We start from the raw sequence: 21087 nt of genomic DNA, 5'->3' as shown, positions 1-21087 counted from the left end.
TATCTTTTATTCATTTATTTTAGGTTACATATACATATACATATACAATTTCTTAGCTATAGACAGTTTTTCTTAATCTCTAGCGCACTGTATCTGTATGTTAGTGTGAACAGTTATAAAATATACACTAGTTAGAAAACAGTTCTCCAGGAAAAAGTGGAAATTTTAAGGCACAAGAAAAACTTTCTAAAGTGTGGTTTCCAGTATGAGAAACAGATAATATGCATTAATATACTGTGATAAATATGGTGGAATATTATATTCATTACCAAGTAAATCTGTTCACAACAGACACATTTCTATTACTGACCTCGTCAGTACACTAGATGTACTCCAGTACGGTTTCGCACAATGGATATTTATTGCAACAGTTCCTCATCTCCTCTGGTCATCTACACTCAAAGGACCCTCGTTTCTTGACCAATAATCAAATTTGACCATAATAGCGGAAAAGGAGCCTAATCATTGAACTGTAATGCCCACTCAACTTCTGGCTCATCGTCGAGGTGCATCACAAGGTAGGACGCCAGCTGGAGGAGGTTCTGCCACAGGCCCAAGAAGAGGTACAAATAGAAGTCACTGACGTCCATTTGGCAGTGTATCCCTGAGTAATTCATATCGCACACGCACTCAAAACTGTTCACATAGTTGACACAGAAGCCTCCGTTCATACATGGTTCCGAAGTACATTCGTCTACATCCTTCTCGCACCTGGGAAGACACGAGGAGAGAGGAATTTTGTCACAAAAAACATCAAACATAAAAGCAAAAACTGGAATCCTTAAACCTGCAGTAAGTGATTATTTGGCCACGTGGGGGCGGCAGAAACAACCTGCAATAACTATTGGCCTTTAATCAGAATCAGAAATACTACCACAAGGGAATTCAAATTTTAAGCTCATATGGAAAATTTAATAGCAAACAGTCGCTCATCTTGTAGACATAAAGCAACACTGCCTTCATTTGAAACGTAGTGATTCTGGCTTCCTGACCAATATAAGCCTAATATTTACATTTTTGGGGCTTCCTAAAATCTCAAGGGATCTACTGTTTGATCCACTGTGTAAACCAACTCAAAAGCTCTCTACTGTATCTAAAAACAACACGAGCTATGAGTGAACCAAAACCGTCGATGTATTGGTTGTAAAACCAAAATGGTGAGCCGAAAGACAGTTGCTCCGAACAACCGCGGTAGGTGGTTAAATAATTTTTTTAAGTCGGCCGATTGCGACCCCTTTATTGCACATAGGTATTTGATCCATTGTTAATAAAGAAATATTGCCAAAAGAAGCTTTAAGCGTGGGGTTTTGCAGCCTTTTCTGGGTCATGATCCTGCTTATAGGTCCAAAGATTCTTATGTGTACAGTATCCATAAATCTTGTTTATGTATGTTATACCTCATACATTTCAGTTAAATCTTTATGAAAATGTATCACAGAAACATTACATTATCAATCTTAAGAATAAGGGGTAGCCCTGTCTGAATATCCAGCGACCCCACTGGGTCTCAACCCTCAGTAACCAGCGGATTAAATATAATCATGCGTGTCCTACCACTGTCCCGTGAAACCAGGCAGGCAGTAACAGGTGTTGTCGACTTCAGAGCAGTTTCCTCCGTTGAAGCAGCTGTATTTCCATCTTGTACCCATGCACATAGCCACAGGCAACTGAGGAAGTCTTAACAGACAAAAGAATACAAGGATGTCATATCAATGCCCTCTTGTTTTGTACCAGGAGAATTGATTTATAGTTGTTTTGATGAAACAATGAAAATGTGTTAATTTTTGGTTTTTAATGTAGAAGCACTCACGGATTTGTTTCAATGTACCATGGGATTTCAGGAATTTCATCACTGTAAGAGACACATTTGTAAATCAGTACAACTCGAAGTTTGTTAGACTTTAAAGTATGTTAATATGGATAACGTGTGAAAGAACTCACTTGCAGTATTGGCCTGTCAGATTTTGGGGGCAGAGGCATGCATAGCTCTGGAAGCCTTTGAGGCAAGTGGCACCGTTGCTGCAATTGCTGTTGTCACACATGTCCACTTCGACCTCACACTGTTCCCCGGTGAACCCCAGCTCACACTCACACTTAAACCCCCCAGGGGAGTTGGTGCAGTTGCCGTAGAGGCAGGGGCTGGAGACGCAAGTGTCTGCCGAGTCTTGACACAGCGGCCCTGTCCACTCAGAGGGACAAGTGCATTGGTGCAGGTCAAAGAGATCCTCACACACACCCTGGTTCTGACAAGGGTTGGGTGCACACACACTAGCTCCCCAGCAGCCGTTTTGCGGGGCAGCGTTGCCATCTACCCTCACAAATTGCTCCTCCTGAGGTCTGGGGAGGTTTAATTCTGTGTCCAGGTGGAAAGGGAGAAGAAGGCCTCCGATCTCGACAGAACCCAAACAGCCAGACAGTGTCACTCCAGCCCCAAGGCTGGGGCCCCCAAGAAAAATGTCTGCTCCCTCCCTCAGAAAATCCAGGTTCCCTGCAGCTGTTTCGGACATGTCCCTCTGGCTGCCGTCCACATCCATGATCCACCTGGAGGTATGGAGTGTCTTGCTCTCCATGCTGAGCTCCACAATGTGCCACCCTCCACCACTGACTGCAGCCTGGCTTTGAACTGTGACTTTGGGGGAATCCTTATCATCACCAGCCTGGATCTCCATAACCAGATGAGAGTCCTGGAGGGACACGGTGAGGTAGTCTGAGCCCTTTTGCGCATGCAGTAAGGTGGCAGTGGACTGTCTTGTGCGGAAGCTCAGGAACACATTGGTGAGGCTGCGTCTCATCTTTCCATTGCTCCGGAAGTGCAAAATGCTGCTGTCAACCCGGAATGTCACGTTGGACAAACCTGAAGGAAAGAAATGGAAGATATTTCATGAACTCACATGAAGTTTTCAGCATTTAATGTACTTTTCCTAATCAATTAATTTATTCCATTACCAATACATGTGCTCTTGAACATTAAACCCTCTGAAAACCTGGTTTCATATCTGAACAAGTAACTTAACACTGGTGAACCTGATAACTGGTTAACCATTGGATATCCCAAGGCTGGTTACCCTCAACCTCAACAGGCACAAGTGTGCGTAGTTGCATCTGTGACCACCCCAACAATGGGGTTATAAGTTACTCTAATAACAGTCATTACTTACGACTAAACCACCAATCAAAGTTGTGGATAGGAAAAATACATCCTTGGGTATTATTTAACACAGTTTAACACTCAAAACTTGGAGTTACTCTGCTTTAGTGCAATTGACACTGTTGGCAACTGACATCATCATCAAAATACAGAGCTTGTACTGAACATGTGACATCTCCAGGAAGACTTGTTGTCATCACTAACTTCCACAGACATGTGGCGGTAGACCTAATCTGAGAAGGGATTACCACGTCTTAGAGGAATCCAATGAAGGTTCCCTACCTCAACTCTGTTCCCTGCTGTAACCAGCCACCCTTTAATTAATCAGCGCCTGCACCAGTGGGCGCCCTGAAGGGACGGCACACTGCAGACGGACCCTTCTGAGGATACAAACTGAGATCAGAAATAGGCTAACACATTCATTATGGACCCTTCTTTTCATGTGTCCCAAACAGGAATATCAACTGAGGCTGTACACAATAGATTATTTAAAGCAAAGTCCGTGATCCATGGCCAATCTTATAGATTCTCTTAGAGTATTTTTTTTATACCAACAGTCGCATATCTTTAAGACAATGTTCTTAGACAGGAGTGGGTGTCACAAGAGAATCTCAGGATACTTACACTCAAAGCCCTGAAGGCGGTGCTGACAAACGGCAGTGGTGGGGCAAGGGGAAAGCTCACACCATTTAACCTCTTCACAGCGCTGCCCTGCAGTGTTAGGGGGGCAGTTACAGGTGAAGTCATCCCACATGGAGTAACACACTCCCCCGTTGAGACAGGGGTTGACCTGATGGAGAGAAAACAAGTGAAATCAATCACACAATGCCCCCTGTGAGCATACTTTTCCACAGGCTAGCTGCCATAGAGCCACGTCATTACATCACTGTATACGTAAGCGGTTCTTTCTACTGGACCAGCAAATAGTTTGTGCCACTCTGGAACCAGTTTTTCTGGCCGAGAGTTGGAGAATGGGCACTGGCTCCAAAAAGGGGTGATAGTGAACATGACAGCATAGAAATCACTCACAGCACAGGCGTTGTCACTGCTGCATCCTTGTGCAACATTGTGGAGTTCCCCCAGGTTGTAAGATTCCACCGAAGCTTCTATGGGATAGAACTGCAATCGTTTGCTGTTAATCATCAGATCCTGGACACAACCCTTAAAATAGCCACCGAACGAAGCAGAGGCCCTTGAGTCTGGCAGCCCTCCGATGAAAACCACATCTCCAGAGTTGGCGTGGATGTGCCTGATGGGCATAGAGCCCTGGTCCTGGGCTGACTGGAGCAAGTTGGCTGCCATTCCTTTCAGCTTCACAGTCACTAGATGGAAATGGCCATCACTGACGGCCCTGCGACCAACAAGGGTCTCAAAGTTGTTGACCTGAACTTTGACCCTGCCCTCCTCGAGCCACAGGCGGAGGTACTGGCTGGTGCTGTTGGCCAGGATAAGGAGAAGGCCGCTGGACTGTCTGGAGCGAATGAACATGGATATAGTTACGGTATCTCCTGGGACATCATCTAAGGAGAAGCGAGCATAACTCTCCAGGTCTTTGTTTCCAAACCTTGCAGTCATATACTCTGTATGGTTACAGATGACAGAGAGAGAGAGAGAGAGAGAGAGAGAGAGAGAGAGAGAGAAAGTCAAACTAAAACCTAACCTGAGGAGAAGCATATTTTACCGCAGTAGTATACCATTTTGAAAATATGCTTATCCACTTTCTCGACAAATTTTATGTGAAGATTTCCCTCTAGATCACTCTCATGTCTATCCAATGTATGTATTGTAAATATGAAGCAATGGTCATTAGCCAGTTTTCTTAGTTTAGCATAAAGACTGGAAACAGGGGGAAACAGCAAACCCTTGCATGTACCTTAGCCTAACGCCACCTCTAAAGCACAGGTATGTCATGTGCGTGTGTACAAACAACGGTTAGCCATTTTACAGGGGATTGTGTTCTACACTATTTCTTGGCGAGGAGCCGTGGCGCCCAGGTGTCTCTGCTGGCTGCCTGGCAGCTGCTCAGAGTCGAGAAATAGCCTGGCAGATAAACCACCAGAAGCACCATGGTGTGAGTCTATAAGATTACCTGATTTGTCCAAGGCATTCCAAGTAGGCTCTGGAAACCCACGTTTTTTAAATCCTCGGTCCAGGTGTTTCTGAATGCCGCCTGACTGCATGACTGAGTGGCTAAACTCTGCTGTGCTATTTCTATTGGTGCCGTAAGCTCCTTTAAAGTCTACGGACTAATTTTATCATCCTGCATGGTTGATCTCTTCACAGCTAACCATTCACTTTCCCCAGAAAAAGCGACTGCGGTTAAACTTGACCTATCCTGTGCTTGTTCTCACAGCATGTCTCCCTGTAATTCTGCCTACAGAAGTGTCCTTTGTCGAGGAGAACATGCTCAAATCAATCACAGACAACAAATGGGCCACCAGAATGTGCACAGAGGTTAGACTGATCAGTGGGTTTTGAATAGAGGAGGAAAAAGTTGCGATCTAAACCTCAAAGTAACGTAGTTGGAATTATTTGAAAAGTTTGACATCATTTATAATATTTATTGTGTGTGTGTGTGTGTGTGTGTGTGTGTGTGTGTGTGTGTGTGTGTGTGTGTGTGTGTGTGTGTGTGTGTGTGTGTGTGTGTGTGTGTGTGTGTGTGTGTGTGTGTGTGTGTGTGTGACTAACCCTCTCCACAGTTGATTCCCTCATATGGCCTGTGGCACTCACACCTGTAGCTCCTCCAGCCCTGGCTGACACAGCGCCCTCGGTTCAGACATGGGCTGTCGTCGCACTTGTCTCTGTCGCTGCATCCCACCGTGATGTTTGCCTGGGCGCCTGAATCTTCTGGCACTGGAACAGGCAACACCAGATGTGAATCCACGAACACATCTCTGAAGCAGCCTAGAAAGGCAGGCGGGGGGTCTGCTTCATCCACTGCTCGGCCCAAACCCCAGATCCCCCCGACTGCCCCCATGAAGAGGCTTTGAGGAACCGTTCCTGGCTCGGGGAGGGGAGACTCTCTCTCAAGAAGCTGGATCTCAGCACCGGCGTGTCTGGCGCAGTCTTCTTCAGTGCAGAGCAGCCTGATGAGGCTGACCACGCCGCCTAGTGATGCTTCCACAGTGTGCCACTTGTTGTTTGACAAGTGCTCTGGGAGTTCTTGAACCAGTGTGCCGGAGCCTTGAGCTCTCCGGCTACTGAGGCGGATACACCCATCCATCAGCTCGACGCTGAGGAGCAGGTCGTCCACTCTGCGCTGCAAGAGGGTACCGAATGCTCTTCCTGTTTTGAAGCTGAATGTGATGCGAACAGGGGCCTCTGGGTCTAGAAGCTGTGTCTCCATGTACATGTAGCCTCTGGACTCAAATGAGAAGACGGTGGGGGTCTCACATTTCGAGCCCCTGAAGCCAGCAAGGCAGACACATGAGTAAGTGTGCTCATCATTTACAAGTGAAGGAGAGCAGATTCCTCCATTCTCACACTGGTTGTCATCACAGCCTGAAAGTAAAGTTGTGCAATTTTCACCCCCATATAGGCATCCATTTTGGCTCTGTTGGGAGCAAAGGCATCTGAATCCCCAACTGTGGCTCTCACATATGCCACCATTTTGGCATGGCTGCAGTTCACATCCGTTGATGTCCTCACTGGACAAAGTGCCTGGACAGATGATAAGAATCCCTTCATAACAAAACATTACACAAATGCTTATATGTGCACACATTGTGCACTGTATCATAAACATACTGAACAACTCAACCACTTTGTGTAATATAATATAAACTGACAATAAAAAGAAAAAATCTACTTTACTGTACTGTTTAAATATATTATAACATTTGCAAATAACAACCATCTCTATTATCATAACATACATATTGTATCCAAAGATTACCTGCATAAAGCAACCATAGCATCCACACATGCACGCTGTATCTCCACATTGTCCACAAAAAAAGTCCTCCAAATTACTCGATGTTTGGCAATATCTTAATTTTAGGTCAAAGACAGGTGGGGAATATGTGTGTGCGCAGCTCCATCTTCAGCTTTGCTCCTCTGCGCATGTGTCTGCGTACTGAAATGCTTGTGTGAACTGCTGCCAGTCAAATAGGAGGGATTAAGCTAATGCACTTACACTGTCTTACACATTAAATGTGTTGGTGAAGGGAGGGGCTCAGCCTGGAGCCCAATTTAAACAATTCCCCAAAAAAATTCCCCAAAGACAGAACTGTGATAAAAACTCAAAGACAGTTGAAGCCCATCTCATGAAACCAGTAGGACATGAGAGTTTTGAAATTCAGTTTCATTACATCTTCAGTTTTTCAGTTTTCAGAGGAAAATAGTCCTAACAATTCAACTACACATACAGTTCACACCCTTACACATGTACGACAGTAGTTTTTTTTTTTACTTACATCAAATAATATAAATTGTTACAGAATAACAACACATTGTATTTTAACATTTAATTATGAATCTAAATAAAATTTTGGTGCAGTAAAACCATTGTTAACTAAAATCAAAATGTTCAAGGAGGAAAGTAACTCAAGTACAATACTTAACTAAATGTATAAATTCGTTGTATTATATCGCTGGATGTTGAACAGGTTGTTAGCAGCTGATAGCTCTCGGACTACATTACCCATAATGCCCTCGTCCGGTGAACCCTCTCGTTAACCCGATGACGCTGCTCGTCAACGCTTCCTCTTTGTTTAAACCGTGCGTGTTCATTGGTTACTTTTTATGTCTTGCACACAAAATATACGAACGAACGTATAAACGTGTTTGTTTCCTTCGCCGTGTTTTAATTTGTTTTAATTTTCGTCTGTTTACACCTCGACACAAGAACATTAGAGGACAAAAGCTGAACCAGCCAATGGGCGAACAGCTTGTTACAGTCTCAGGCAGTTCTGGTAGGATGGAGCGGTTGGGCTGATACGTCCAGGAAATTATTATTCCTCTGTTTTATTTTTATTCTCTACGTTTTGCCAGCTGGAGTGCTCGGTGTTCAATAAACCGTGGCCAGTGTCTCCTAGGTAAGATTCTGTTTTTGTTTTTTGGGCTAAAGACGTATATAAGTGTTAATTTCCGGGGTAGCAGCCAGGGTCGTCTGTCAACGCTCTCCTCGGAGGGGGTCCGTCCGTCAGACACGCACAGTCGGAGTGTCGGGGGTCCTTCAGGTGGGGGGCGAACCTGCGGACGCAGCCGTCGACGACCCGTAAGTCTACATGTGTCTGTTGAGAGAGAACGAGCCGCCACGCACGTCGGCAACACGTCGTTACTGTGCATCTCCTCCTGCACAGTTTTCACATCGACGATAACTTTTCGTCTCAACGCTGCCAATGTCAGTGTTGTGTTGGTAAAGTCACATTTCACACGCTCGGCCTCCTGTCCAGCCTCTTGGATGTTACATTATCTCATGCAAGATAAATCAAAACACATTACTTGACACGTTAGCACCCATGTGTTTTCACTCTCCTCCATTCTGCCTCTGTCCCTCTGTGTTTTTTCCAGGAGTGACTCATGGTCGCCCATCAGATGCACCAATGAAGAAAAGGTCCAGTGCTCCTCTGCGTCCCAAACGCAGCAGGCTGGTCAGTGGTTGTGCTCCAGAGCCGGACGCCAATGCACCGCCAAACCCTGCGCCTGTCCTGGGGCCAGCCCCGCAGATCCGGCGCCTGACCATGTCGAGGCACAATCACAACCTCCTCACGTTTCTGAACGAGGACCGGGGCCGGCAGAAGTTCTGCGATGTGTCCGTGTCTGTGGGCGGGAGGATCTACAGAGCCCACAGGGTGGTGTTGGCTCATGGCAGCAGCTACTTCCATGCGGAGCTGTCCAAGAACCCTGCCAGCACACACGTGACTCTGGACCACGTGGAGGACTCCGTCTTCCAGCACCTGCTTGGCTTCTTGTACACCTCTGAGTGTGTTGTCGCAGAGACGGACCTCCCGGCTCTAACTGAGGCGGCCCGCTTCCTGGACATGATGGATGTTCTCAAGATGCTGTGTGAAGAAGGGCAGGTCCACCCTGTGAGTGCGACCCAGGCCAAGGCTGAGATAAGAGGGTCTCCTGAGGTAGAGACGACTCCCAGGGACTCACCGTCGGGTGACGCAGACATCCAGAGCCCGTTTGAGCAGAGCAGTCGTCAGTTTAGCTCTGGAAATACTGTACAGAATCACTTGGCTGAGAGTCACGGTGATGTGCAACAGGAAACCTCGACTGACGCAGAGAAGAAGGCGGGTCAGGGGAGTGCCATCACACGGAGATCGGCCCGTCGGAGGAGAACACCCACCAAGTATAAGAGAGACGATGTGGAGTACTCTGTCAACACTCCGGAGGAAAAACAAAGACTTGTGTCACCAAGCGAGCAGGATGCAGTCAGAGTCCAAGACACAGGGGAGAAGGCTGTGGCAAACCAGACGGCCAAACCGGACGCGAATGAGAGGTCTAAACCGGCTCAGGGTGGAGACGGTGTGGACGAGGAGGACGAAGTGGATGACGGAGGAGACGTTCGCGAGGACGTGGCTGCGCAAAAGAAGGTCGCTGAGGTCTGTGCAGCAGACGAGAGCGCAAGCGGGCAGGGTGCAGGTGGGGACAGGACAGAGCACCGGGCTGTTCCAGAGGTGGAGGTGCACGGGCCTGCAGCAGGAAGATCCAACCAGAGTCCGGTGTACCCCGAGGGTCTGGCTCCAGTCATCATCCAGACCTCCAGCAAGAAGACACTCAAGTGTCCCAGGTGTGACAAGACCTTTGACCGTGCAGGTGGGAACCATAGAGTAATACCTAGATTATAAGTGTTCTTATTGATGTAATGATGCAGTATTAGTAGCAACGTCTATTGAGGTAGTTTATTACTAGTAATACTAAACTAACATAGCCAGGTTACTGCTTTATTTTTTCAAGAAAGCTTACCCTCACACCAGAATCAGCTCTATTAAGTATGTAGTTTTACTTTATTATTAGTAAAGTTATAAATTATTTAACTGTCACTGACGCGATGCACTAACTTTTCCTACATTGTCCAGGGAAGTACGAGAGTCACACCAGGGTGCACACGGGAGAGAAACCGTTCCAGTGTGACGTCTGCTTTCAGCGCTACTCCACCAAGTCGAACCTGACCGTGCACAAGAAGAAGCACGCCAGCGATGCGCCCTTTCAGAAGAAGGAGCACAAATGCCCGTTCTGCAACAAGCTCCATGCCAGCAAGAAAACCCTGGCCAAGCATGTCCGGAGGTGAGACACTGTCATATCACCAGACAACTGCCAGTCGTCTTTTTACTTAGCTTTTTTGTCATTAACCATATTAATGGACAAATTGAAACTGTGACCAGATGATGGTACTACATGTAGAAAGTTGAAGGTTCGCCAAAGTTTTTATAAACCATCAGATAATTTTGTAGACATTTCATTCATTCCTTTCAAAATGAAAAAATTAAGAAGGCCAACCTCACAAAGTGCTAGAGGAAATGTAGGGTTTCACCAACAAAGTCAGTGGGCATAATCTCTCAAGACCTTAGATGCCTCCTGGACCAGGTCGACCAGTTGACATTACCATAACTAGAGCCACTGCTGTGGCTAAAAGTCAGCTGTGGAGATTAAATGTATTGTTTTTGAGAAGTTATAAAACGCTTAATGATTGTTGCACTAATTCTCCACTGGGTCCTCATGTTTTTACATCATCTACTGCAGTCAAGCTCTATGATCTTCTTCACCGTCCTTCCAGGTTTCATCCAGACAACATCCAAGAGTTTCTTGCCAAGAGGAAGAGGAAGAGTGAAGGCTGGAAATGTGCTGTAAGGACTTGTTTCAGTAGAATATTAGAATATTCTTCACATTTTGTAGATGAAGTATAGGTTGATCATAAGTACAGGCCAGTTGTTGTTTTTTTTACCTGAATATACCTAGAACTTCAAATGTTCATATGAAGTATGATGTTGAATGACATTTTAAGTAAGTCATGAATATTGTACTGCATGTAAAGATTTTAGATTTGAACAGTTGGTAACCTTTGAAATCTCTGATCACAGATTTGTCTGAAGACCTTCACACGCAGGCCTCATCTGCAGGAGCACATGATCCTGCACACCCAGGATCGGCCTTTCAAATGCTCCTTCTGTGATGAATATTTCAAGTCGCGCTTCGCAAGGCTGAAGCACCAGGAAAAGTACCACTTGGGTGAGAAATGCACCATGGGAATTAAATTCAAAAGCTCTTCTGAGTGATAAATAAACAGTCCACAACAACCGAATATTGAAATAGAGAAAATTCAGAAGACGTGGCGTTTTGGCAACGTCGGATAACCTTAAATGATTTCAGGACTTTTATCACAGCTGCTAATACATTTACACTCGTCAGCAACCGTTTTACTGTAGCTCTCTATTTATTAGACGTGTGTTTTGATCCCGTCTCATTTTCAGGTCCTTTTCCCTGTGAGATCTGTGGCCGACAGTTCAACGACACAGGCAACAGAAAGCGACACATTGAGTGTACTCATGGAGGCAAAAGAAAATGGACCTGCTTCATATGCGGGAAATCAGTGAGGGAAAGGTACGACTCTGTCCTGTGAGGAAGAGCACTGTGATACTTACTGGTGCCAGTCTGTACATCGTGTGTCATTGAAGCCTAAACTCTGACCTTTGGCATGCTGAGCTGCAAAAACAAACAAAACCCCCCCTGTTAAATGGTGTTTTCTACCTATAGGACAACACTGAGGGAGCACATGAGGATCCACAGCGGGGAGAAGCCTCACCTCTGTAGTATCTGCGGTCAGAGTTTCCGTCATGGCAGCTCCTACAGGTGGGTCCAGCAAGGGAGGAAGAAGGTGTCTGACGTTGTGGCTGTGGGTGATCCCATCACTTGGTTTGATTGGCTCATTAATGACGTTGTCTATAATGAGCAAACCGTTCTCCTCCAGGCTCCACCTCCGAGTCCACCATGACGACAAGCGCTACGAGTGTGACCAATGTGGGAAAACCTTTATACGCCACGATCACCTGACCAAACATCAGAAGATACACTCTGGTACAGTAGAACACATAGAAGAAAGAAGGTGTAATATTAGGATAATAAAGTTGTAATTTGATTAAAAAAAAAATCAGATTTCAGGAAAAATTATTTAAAAAGAGGCAATTTGCAAAAGTTCTTTCTTCAGAATAGACAGTGTCTTGCACAATATTTTCAAAGTCCTGATACTTGATATGATATGATACTATGATAATGTGGTGCTGATGTACCAAAAGTATTTAGTTATATGTGAAAGCTGTACTGAAGTTCCATGTTAAATCATTTTAACGTAGGCAGCAGGCTGATCTTCTGATATTTCCCCTATAAAATAAAAACGTAGCCTAGAATTACAACTTTATTCATGCAATATTATGACTTTTTCTTGTTAAATTACCCTTTAATTATCATAGAATTACAATATTATATATAATATAATACTTTTCTTCTGAAATTATGACTTTCTTGTAATATTACAACCTTGTTCTCATAATATTGTAACTTTATTCCTGAAATCTCACATTCTGTTTCCCTTTGAGGGGTCCTAACATATAACATAGAGTTGAACATATAATTATATATATATATATATATATAATTTAGCCCACATCTATTACAGGTGAGAAGGCTCACCAGTGTGAAGAGTGTGGCAAGTGCTTTAGGCGCCATGATCATCTGACGGTCCACTACAAAAGTGTTCACCTGGGAGAGAAAGTTTGGCAGAAGTATGTAATATTATAACACAAACAATATCAAGTTTTTTTGCAAACGTTGTTAAAGTGTTTACATCCCCCTGATCGAGTCCTTCAAACTTTACCCAATGTTTTTGTTCCCCCCCAGGTATAAAACTGCTGTGCATCAATGTGAGGTTTGCAAAAAGGAATTTAAAGGAAAGTCCAGTCTGGAAATGCACTTCAGGACTCATTCAGGTGAGGAAGCAAACAAGTTGAATGAATGGTTGAAAACGTGTAAAAAAAAAAAAGAGGTGGCAGCTAGACGCCTGAGGAGACAAACAGTTGTTTTTCTCCGTTGACGAAGCCCCGTCCCCTTCGATCACCGTTGATATGCCATGGTGTCCTATATGCTAACTATAAAAGCAGCAGTTTAGTCAGACATGTTTTTATACAGTATAAGATGGTTAACATTCAAAAGAAAAAGGGGGTTGATTAAGAGTTTTATCAGGAGACATAAGTAAGAGTAGCTGGACTTACAGCAGCAGTAAACTTCCCCAGAGCACAGCTTCTGCCATAACTCTTGGCTGCCACCTAGTGGATGTTCCAGTCATAAACACATCAGACAATCGCAGCTAATGGCAGAACAGATGAAAATACAATGTAATCAATTCTGTACACATTTAACGTTGAGTATTTTGGTGAAAGGTGATGACAAAAGACCCAAGCCTCAATACCCTGTAGATAGACAGTGTTGCTCTTACTAAAGCTACCCCCTCACATAACATGTGGAGGAATCCAATGCTTGTTTGGCCTATTCTTTGCTAAGATGATTGGACAATGACTATCCTGGGTTGGTCAAAATCGAAAGCTGTTTTCAGACATGAACTTCGGAAAACTCCGGAAAATTGGGTCGGACATTTCTTGAGAATGTCCAGGTCAGACGCGTTCACACCAGCAGGAGATTTTCCGGACCAGAGGAGGGGTGGGGCCTAGGTAGAGCGCCCAATCGCTCACCGTGAATCTTCCTTCCCCCATTTTATTTGGGGGCTGGCAGGACAAGTTCCGGAAAATATCTGTGGCAACATTTGCGTTCTCACATACAGCCCTTTTTCGGAAAAGTTTGGGAAAACGTCCTGAGTACATTTCTGACAGCAGCTTAAGCATCCTCTGTTCAAACCCTCACACCAATGTTTGCACTTGTGTCGATGTGACAGGTGAGAAGCCGCACCGATGTCCCGAATGCCACCAGACATTTCGGATCAAGAAGACCCTGACGAAGCACATGGTGATCCACTCCGACGCACGTCCCTTTAACTGTCCCCACTGCAGCGCCACCTTTAAAAGAAAAGACAAGCTGAAGTACCATGTTGACCACGTCCACAGCACCAGGTTCAACGATCAGCCCATCAGCGCTCAGAGCGAGGACAAAATCGTCTCCATCCCCTTCGAGGAAACCTCAAAGGGATATCGCGCCGAGCCCAAGTCCACCCTCCAGAGCAGCCTTCCTCCCATGAATCTCTGCGTGCCCGTCACTTTAGTTCCTGTCCAGATGGCAGGCGCAGCGCAGGGCGACCTGTCCACTCAAGGGACCTCCTCTCTCTCCTCCCAAACGCACAGTGTTGTGAGCATGCCGCCTCAAGGACCGCAGCAGAACTCCGGCTACCAGGCAGCCACAGACCTGGCATTCTTAGAGAAGTACACGCTCACCCCCCAGCCCGCCAACATCGTCCACCCTGTGAGGCCTGATCAGGTGCTGGACCCTCGAGAGCAGTCCTACCTGGGCACGCTGCTGGGACTGGATTCAGCTTCCTCTGTACAGAACATGTCCAACTCTGATCATACGCACTGATGCCCCTCGGCCCAATACTGGGCCTTAAAGGAACAGTCTGAAAACTCACCTGGTCCTTTGAATCAGAAAAACAAAAGCTTCAGTTTTAACCACTAAAATACATTCGCATTTTGAGATCATTTTTGATCTCTGTCAATTATTCGATTTAGGAGATGAACTAGAAAACTGCCCTTCATTAATTTTGACATTCAGCCTGATAACACAGGAGATCCACACCTCACTGTGTGTGACATGTTCAAAAGAGAAGAAAACTGGAGTTGAGCAAAGCATTTTTCTCGTTTTTCCTAACCAAAGCAAAAACCATGACAAATATCACCCGAACTCTAAAAACTGGAACTGTTAAGTATTTGGAACATTTGAGTATCAAATACATTTCTGCACAAAAACCTGAGCATCAGTCTTCGAAGCTTTTTGTCTCACACAAAAGTATTTTTTATTGTTATTTATATGACAGAACTTAATGGATTAATCAACTGCCACAAATGTTAATTCATGTTTTGAGAACTTGATGGATCATTCATGCTCCTAAATGCACAATATTAATTAATTAAGTACACAGCTGAACAAAACAATAAAAGATAGGTCTAATAAAAAATGTAAAGCAAATAAAGTTACCTATTGTGCTTTTAGTAGGTTGATTGATCACATTATAAACATACAATGTCCACTTGCAAGGTCTTAACATACATTGTAATTTCATGTTCTGCCTTTACAACCTACCGTTGCAAAGGTTTTGGCTTTGTGAACTTTGTGACCAGGAATTCATTTTTTTAATAATGCAGTGTAAATATGACCACAATGATTTAAGTAATAGAAGATACACTAATGTATTTGTGTGGTTACCTTGAGAGAGGTATCCTCACTCTGCTCTCCAGACCCGCCAGCTCAAGTTGTCCCCATTTGCATACTTTGTATTTATTTGTTCTGCCTTTTGATTTCAGGATCTCAGAGTTGAAGCTGTCACCTGTCTAATTTGCATTCGCAGGCTGGTCATTCTGGTGTTTTGAATTGTTCATTAAAAGCACCATTACAGCCATATATTTGGCCTTGCTGCTCAGTGAGCAGGAGATGTCATCGGTAGAACCAGGAGGAATTACTCTCTTTGAGCCTCGTTTTTGCGCGAGGAGATCTACGGTGGCCCCGGAGTGCAAATCACGACCACAAATGGGAAAACGCGATGGCAAATCACAAGACGCAGTGACATTTTTTTAAGACAGCAGGGGAGGGGAGAAAGCAACGGTGAAGCTTATAGAAACTCACTTTTCACTATAGTTGAAATGTTTAACGCTTTAGTTATAGACTGAGATATCAAATCACATTTTATATGATTTTGAAAAGTAAGGAACATTTTTGGATAGTGAAAAAAAAGTCAAGTGGGGGAGCTGTGACAGTAAATTCAATGAATGTGTGTCATTAGCCCTGTGACAGACTGTTGTCCAGGCCCGGATGAAATCCTACAGCCACCCTGAACATGATAAATGAGTATGAATGATCAAAGAATGAATCGATGGCTTCAGGGGGTTATTTAGGCACGGAAAACTTTGTAAACATTTCCAGAAAGGTCAGTGTTGAACCTCTGGTCCAGATTTTATTCAGGCCAGTCCCTCAGCCACTTTTGTGGCTGTGGACCTAAACAGTTTACTCCAACATTGTGTGGAAATCTTTTTTTTTTGTGTGTGTACCACATCATAATCATAACTTCAGGTTTCCAGGCTGTGGCGTCAGTTTTCAGGCGGTGGCGAGCAAATCGAATGGCAACAGCAGCTTCCTCTTCGTGAAACAGCCTCAGCAACGGTTCTGTTCAAAAGACAAAGGTTTTATAAACGATAAACAATGATAATAGCACATCAAAATAAAGTATAAAATGAACACACAACCATTCATGCATATAAAAATGAGATGCATTATTGCTTCTCAAGGGAGAAACACTCACCATGTTTATAGTGATCCAGCTACAACCTAAAAAAAAAAGGGAATCATAAATTTGCAAACTCATCTGTGCCACAGATGAATCTCTCTCCGTGTCTGGGTGGTGAGTATGCAGCTGGACAGCAGACTGGAAATGAGGAAACGGCCAGTCTGACAGTAATTGTCAGCTCTAGCTACATATTCAGTTTTACAGACATGACGTTGGTTTCTAAATCAGCTCAAACTAAAACTTTAAATATCCCTTTCTCTGTATTGATCAAACTAATTGTTTGTGGTCTCGGTCTTGGTCCGATGACCGAAGACGGTTATATTTCGTTTCTGCAGACCCTCATTGACATAACGCAGGCTCTCGCCCCTCGCTCTAACCTTAAAGCCCCAGTGTGTCATTTTTTTTTTTACTTTTCTGGCGGCATCTGGTGGTAAAGTTGCAAACCGCAACCAACTGAGCGCCCGACAGGGGACACTTTATGGTGGCGCGCCGCTAATTCCATTTCCTGTATTTAATGCTGCGTTCCCTTCTACCTCGGAACTCGGGGTGGTGACGGTTTTTCCGACCTCCCGAGTCGCAGTGGAACCGGAACGCAGCACAGCACGACGTAGCAAACGTGGCGACTCACGCGGAGGTCGGGTCCCCCTGATGTTACTGTTGGTACTGTGAATACGTTCTTCTAAATATGACACACTGTAGCTTTAACCATCACAACTAAATGCCAAACCCTTACTCTTACCCTTAGTTAAGTGAATTCTAACCCCAATGATAAAGACAAGTCTTAACCCTCAAACTGCCCCGTGTCCCCATAAGTTCAAAATATCCTGACAACAATGGTTTCGAAAAACAAAATGAGGGGGTTAGCAGTGTTGAAAAATCGGTGATCCTACTGTGTTTCTGTTCATGTCGTGTTCATACTTACATCTGCTCAACCTGCCTCTTCCATTAGTGCACTGGAACACAGAATAATGATCCGTCCACCACTCGTCCAGTTGCACACATGGCAGTCTCTTCTTCTCACCGTCTTTGATGAATTTGACACCACTGGGTTGTAATTCAGGATACATCTGCGTGTCCACGGAACAGTAGGCAGCTACACAGAAGGAGCAACGGGTTTATTAATTTCCCCCCTCCCCCCATCTCTACCGTCTCCGGGACACACCGTTGAAAAGAAAAGATGGCTGCGTGGACTTGTTCATACCTTTGCAGGTGGGCACTTCTGACCAGGTGCCATCCGGGTAACACACCACTGTTTCTGGACCCACTCGGTTGTAAAAGCTATTGCACTGGTATTTCAAAAACATTGCACCAGTTTTCACAAAATCACCATTTTGGATTCTCGGGGGATTTCTACAGGTGCTGACTGAAATAGAAAAAAAAGAAGAAAAAAAGGAGAACAAACATTTTTCGGACTGAAATAGAAGAGTCGACCAACAATTTAAATTCCTCAGCCGTTTGCAGGCTGCGTGTTACACATCACACAGTCGTGGTTACCGATCAGAGCCATGTTTGTTGATTCCTCCCCCAAATAAACCAGTAAAAGGCTCCGATGGGTCGAGATATTATCTGGTAAATGTCATGCAAAAGGAGCAAGGAATCTACTTATGTACTTGGTGTGATTTGAATCTCTCTCTCGGTTGATCCAGAGCTGGTAGAAGATCCTATGAGATGCAGTGGACACGGCGGTTGGTTAGTTATTAGTCACTTATCGCACTGGGGTATTTCTTTCATGCATTTCTTCCACAAATATTCTTACTTTAGGAAAACGAATTCTTAATAACAATCATCAACATAAACATTTCAAATATATGGTCTTCATTTATATCTAGTACAAATATTACTACCTCTACCCACAGGCGGTGTCCCGCTGCCTGAAGATGTAGAGTACCGCCCACCTGTACCCCCATCTGCAGATATATATATATATTCTTTGGGGATATTAGATAAATGGCTTCATTAATTTATATTTAATATACAAAGTACCTCCAGCAGTGTTCCCCCCACTGGTTTCCTCGACTGTAGATCCAGCATGACCAGTACCTGGTTCTGTTCTTCTGCCTGAGCGGGAAGAAAAAAACATTGCATTCATATACAATATGTTCATTTTTATTGATCACCAAAGATTGGTCTCAGTTCAATTACTTGAACCTTTATTCGTTAACGTTTAACCGCCTGGGGGAATAAGAACAAGCTGTGAAAAAACAACGCCGGCATAATTTGACTTAAATTAGTTTCTATGGTGAACCTCATACGTGTCACACGCTCAGTCGCTAGTATCAAAATATGAGTTTAATACGCTTATAATGCCAATTGATTTAACGTATATTCAATCACTGCATATCTCAGCATGCTGTCCACTTACTGCACACTGGAGCTTCAGTCCAGTTTCCACTTAAGCAAAAGACGGATTTTTTAGTGCGTGCTTCCTCTGTAGCGTATCCCTCTTCACATTCATACTGCACTTCTGAATCTGCAGCAAACACCTCCTGGTATCCCACACCAGTGATCACAGCGTGGGGGACTCTGGGGGGCTCGCTGCAGGCATTCCTAATTTCTGTAAACGAGAACAATGATCATGACTAGGAGCAGGAAGGGGCATCTGGATATTTAAACTACCGTCGTGGGTTTGAGCTTGTTCCTTTCTGCAGTAACCTCAGACAGACTTACTCTCACAGATGGGCAAAGAGGACCATATTCCTTCTTCACATTTAGCTGTTGCGACATGGTCTTTGTGTTCATTTGCTTGGTCGCATGATATCCTCATTGTGTCTCCATTCTCATACCAACCATCTGGGTTTTCAGGGAATTTTGCATTGGGGATAGTTGGCGGAATGCAGGCTCTTTCATCTGGGACAACAAAAGAAACATTTTAGGACTTTACTCAACAACTTTTATGAATGTGCAATGTGGATACCTAGAATAATAGAATAATAAATAATATCCACTTGTGACGTCTCATCAAAAGGTTCCAAGCATTGAATCGTTTGATTTGATTGATTTGACGAAAAAACTGATTTTCACGATTAAGAAATAAAGATTAGGCAAGAACAACTTTGAGCAAAAATAATTATTGTTCTCTTCTTATTTCCTAGTTTTGACCACTTAAATTCATCTTGTGACCAATTGTGAGGAGCCGTGAGCTCCCAGTTTGTAAACCCTGTTCGTTGAGGGTGACTGTTAACTTTTTTTATGTTCATGAAGAATGCATGGAGTTTCTTCTTGAAGATATTTAATATTTAATCTTCTAATTTGCACTTTAACCAAGATGTTTCAGAGGTACCAAAAATAAGTTTATAGACCATATAACGGTTACATTTTGTGTTGGCACCTTATTTCAAATATACACTATTATTTTCCATTGAAACACTGGACCTACTTGCCTCCTTGGATAAGTTGAAACAGAAGAGCACCAGCATCATCGCAGGAATGTGAAAATGCAAAGTGTGGGCTGCTCTCATGTCAAACTATTTCTGGTTTATCTTGGATACCTTGAGATAATCCGTAACAATATTCCAAACAAATCGCGAGCGCCTTGAAGTTAAAGGTTTGGAATCACATTTCAACAAATTGAGGAAAGATATTCACGAAACACTACATACCTATGCATTGTGGTACATGAGACCATGTGCCATTTTGACACGAGCAGGTCGCCCACCAACCCTCCACAGCTGGTTTACTTCCATCATCGCAGGCGTAAGTGATCTGGGTTTCATGAGAATACGCTTCTCGTACCGGGAGGAAAAACCCCCCACCCAGTGTGGGAGCAGGACAAGGCTGGGCCGCGGTCTGTGCTGAAACACGATGACAAGCAAAAGAACATCATCAACATACATTGGATCAATTGAGATGGGTTTTTTAAATGACAGTTTAACGTTCCTACCGCGCAGCACTCGGGGAAACCAAACCAGGAGAACAAACCCAAGATGCCTCATGGTCATTTTTGTCAGGAATCAAATCACGACGACAAAGCGGAGTGAAGAGCCTCGCTCAGATCTGGACCAGTTAATGATTGTTGTTTTTTTACCAATGAGCCAATCGGTTAGGAAATAGTAAACATTAAGTTATTGAGTTACCGTCACTCATAGGCCCTATGTTCCCTCAAAATGTGACCGAAGCACACACATAAGTATTGTGAGGAGCCGTGTCTCAATTTGACTTTGTTTTGATTCATCTTACCTGAGCGGAGGGTGAACAATGTTCGGGGAAACGCTGCTCTTGTTACTTCATGTTTAAATCGTTGGCTTCGGAAACGCCTACAGCGATTCAAGTGTGGCCTGCTTTCTCAGACAACGTTTTCGGTGAAAAATCTGCGAGAATGTTTATTATTACCAGATTTAAAAATTGATTTTCCCGGACTGCTGTGTTTCGGAGATCAGCGTTGTGAAACACCAGAACACGGTCACGTCAGAGGATAGACGCTGGGAACAGAGGTGAAGGTTTTAACCATGAAGCAGAGACAGCCACGCGTCCTCCGACCCATACGAAGTGTCACTGT

General features: G+C 44.2%; 3 protein-coding genes across 5 annotated transcripts; 1 reads left to right on the top strand and 2 right to left on the bottom strand.

Moving 5' to 3' along the window:
* Positions 1-56: 56 nt before the first annotated feature.
* LOC118311040 (protein crumbs homolog 1-like) lies at positions 57-7196 on the bottom strand. The gene is made up of 8 exons (XM_035634530.2): positions 7044-7196; positions 5837-6808; positions 4178-4728; positions 3773-3938; positions 1942-2854; positions 1811-1852; positions 1555-1677; positions 57-711 (listed from the first exon to the last, which is right to left on the bottom strand). The coding sequence occupies exons 1-8, from the start codon at positions 7090-7092 to the stop codon at positions 459-461; spliced, it is 3069 nt and encodes a 1022-aa protein (XP_035490423.2). The 5' UTR covers positions 7093-7196; the 3' UTR covers positions 57-458.
* A 630-nt stretch (positions 7197-7826) lies between these two features.
* zbtb41 (zinc finger and BTB domain containing 41) lies at positions 7827-15712 on the top strand. 2 transcript variants are annotated; one of them, XM_047331838.1, is made up of 11 exons: positions 7827-8184; positions 8663-9913; positions 10177-10384; positions 10875-10944; positions 11179-11326; positions 11569-11698; positions 11852-11947; positions 12066-12172; positions 12771-12876; positions 12992-13080; positions 14040-15712. In XM_047331838.1, the coding sequence occupies exons 2-11, from the start codon at positions 8695-8697 to the stop codon at positions 14672-14674; spliced, it is 2808 nt and encodes a 935-aa protein (XP_047187794.1). In that variant the 5' UTR covers positions 7827-8184; positions 8663-8694; the 3' UTR covers positions 14675-15712. The 2 variants fall into 2 exon arrangements, with proteins under 2 accessions (XP_047187794.1, XP_035489400.2); XM_035633507.2 differs by having other exon boundaries at positions 7827-8366.
* A 502-nt stretch (positions 15713-16214) lies between these two features.
* Positions 16215-20630, bottom strand: LOC118310521 (complement factor H). Of its 2 annotated transcripts, XM_035633512.2 has the most exons (11): positions 20473-20630; positions 20192-20383; positions 19260-19439; positions 18955-19146; positions 18576-18650; positions 18437-18499; positions 18203-18253; positions 17794-17955; positions 17515-17685; positions 16608-16633; positions 16215-16471 (listed from the first exon to the last, which is right to left on the bottom strand). In XM_035633512.2, the coding sequence occupies exons 1-11, from the start codon at positions 20528-20530 to the stop codon at positions 16460-16462; spliced, it is 1182 nt and encodes a 393-aa protein (XP_035489405.2). In that variant the 5' UTR covers positions 20531-20630; the 3' UTR covers positions 16215-16459. The 2 variants fall into 2 exon arrangements, with proteins under 2 accessions (XP_035489405.2, XP_035489406.2); XM_035633513.2 differs by lacking the exon at positions 18437-18499.
* Between the last annotated feature and the right edge of the window lie 457 nt (positions 20631-21087).

Source organism: Scophthalmus maximus, chromosome 5 (genome assembly GCF_022379125.1).
Source record: "Scophthalmus maximus strain ysfricsl-2021 chromosome 5, ASM2237912v1, whole genome shotgun sequence".
Taxonomy (NCBI): Eukaryota; Metazoa; Chordata; class Actinopteri; order Pleuronectiformes; family Scophthalmidae; genus Scophthalmus; species Scophthalmus maximus.
The sequence above is the reverse complement of the archived record's forward strand: the minus strand, read 5'-3'. Positions and strand labels throughout refer to the sequence as shown.

Bases quoted from the DNA above. Each gene is read 5' to 3' on its own strand.
- LOC118310521 (XM_035633512.2), bottom strand. From the start codon at position 20,530: ATGACCATGAGGCATCTTGGGTTTGTTCTCCTGGTTTGGTTTCCCCGA. The intron at 20,384-20,472 runs GTAGGAACGTTA...ATCGTGTTTCAG, and splicing joins GTTTCCCCGAGTGCTGCGCG to CACAGACCGCGGCCCAGCCT. The intron at 16,634-17,514 runs GTAAGTATGAAC...TTTTTTTTTTAG, and splicing joins AAGAGGCAGGTTGAGCAGAT to GTTGTAGCTGGATCACTATA.
- LOC118311040 (XM_035634530.2), bottom strand. From the start codon at position 7,092: ATGTGGAGATACAGCGTGCATGTGTGGATGCTATGGTTGCTTTATGCA. The intron at 1,853-1,941 runs GTGAGTTCTTTC...TGTCTCTTACAG, and splicing joins CTGACAGGCCAATACTGCAA to TGATGAAATTCCTGAAATCC. The intron at 712-1,554 runs GTAGGACACGCA...GTGTCTTCCCAG, and splicing joins CCTGGTTTCACGGGACAGTG to GTGCGAGAAGGATGTAGACG.
- zbtb41 (XM_047331838.1), top strand. From the start codon at position 8,695: ATGAAGAAAAGGTCCAGTGCTCCTCTGCGTCCCAAACGCAGCAGGCTG. The intron at 10,945-11,178 runs GTAAGGACTTGT...CTCTGATCACAG, and splicing joins GTGAAGGCTGGAAATGTGCT to ATTTGTCTGAAGACCTTCAC. The intron at 11,948-12,065 runs GTGGGTCCAGCA...GTTCTCCTCCAG, and splicing joins CGTCATGGCAGCTCCTACAG to GCTCCACCTCCGAGTCCACC.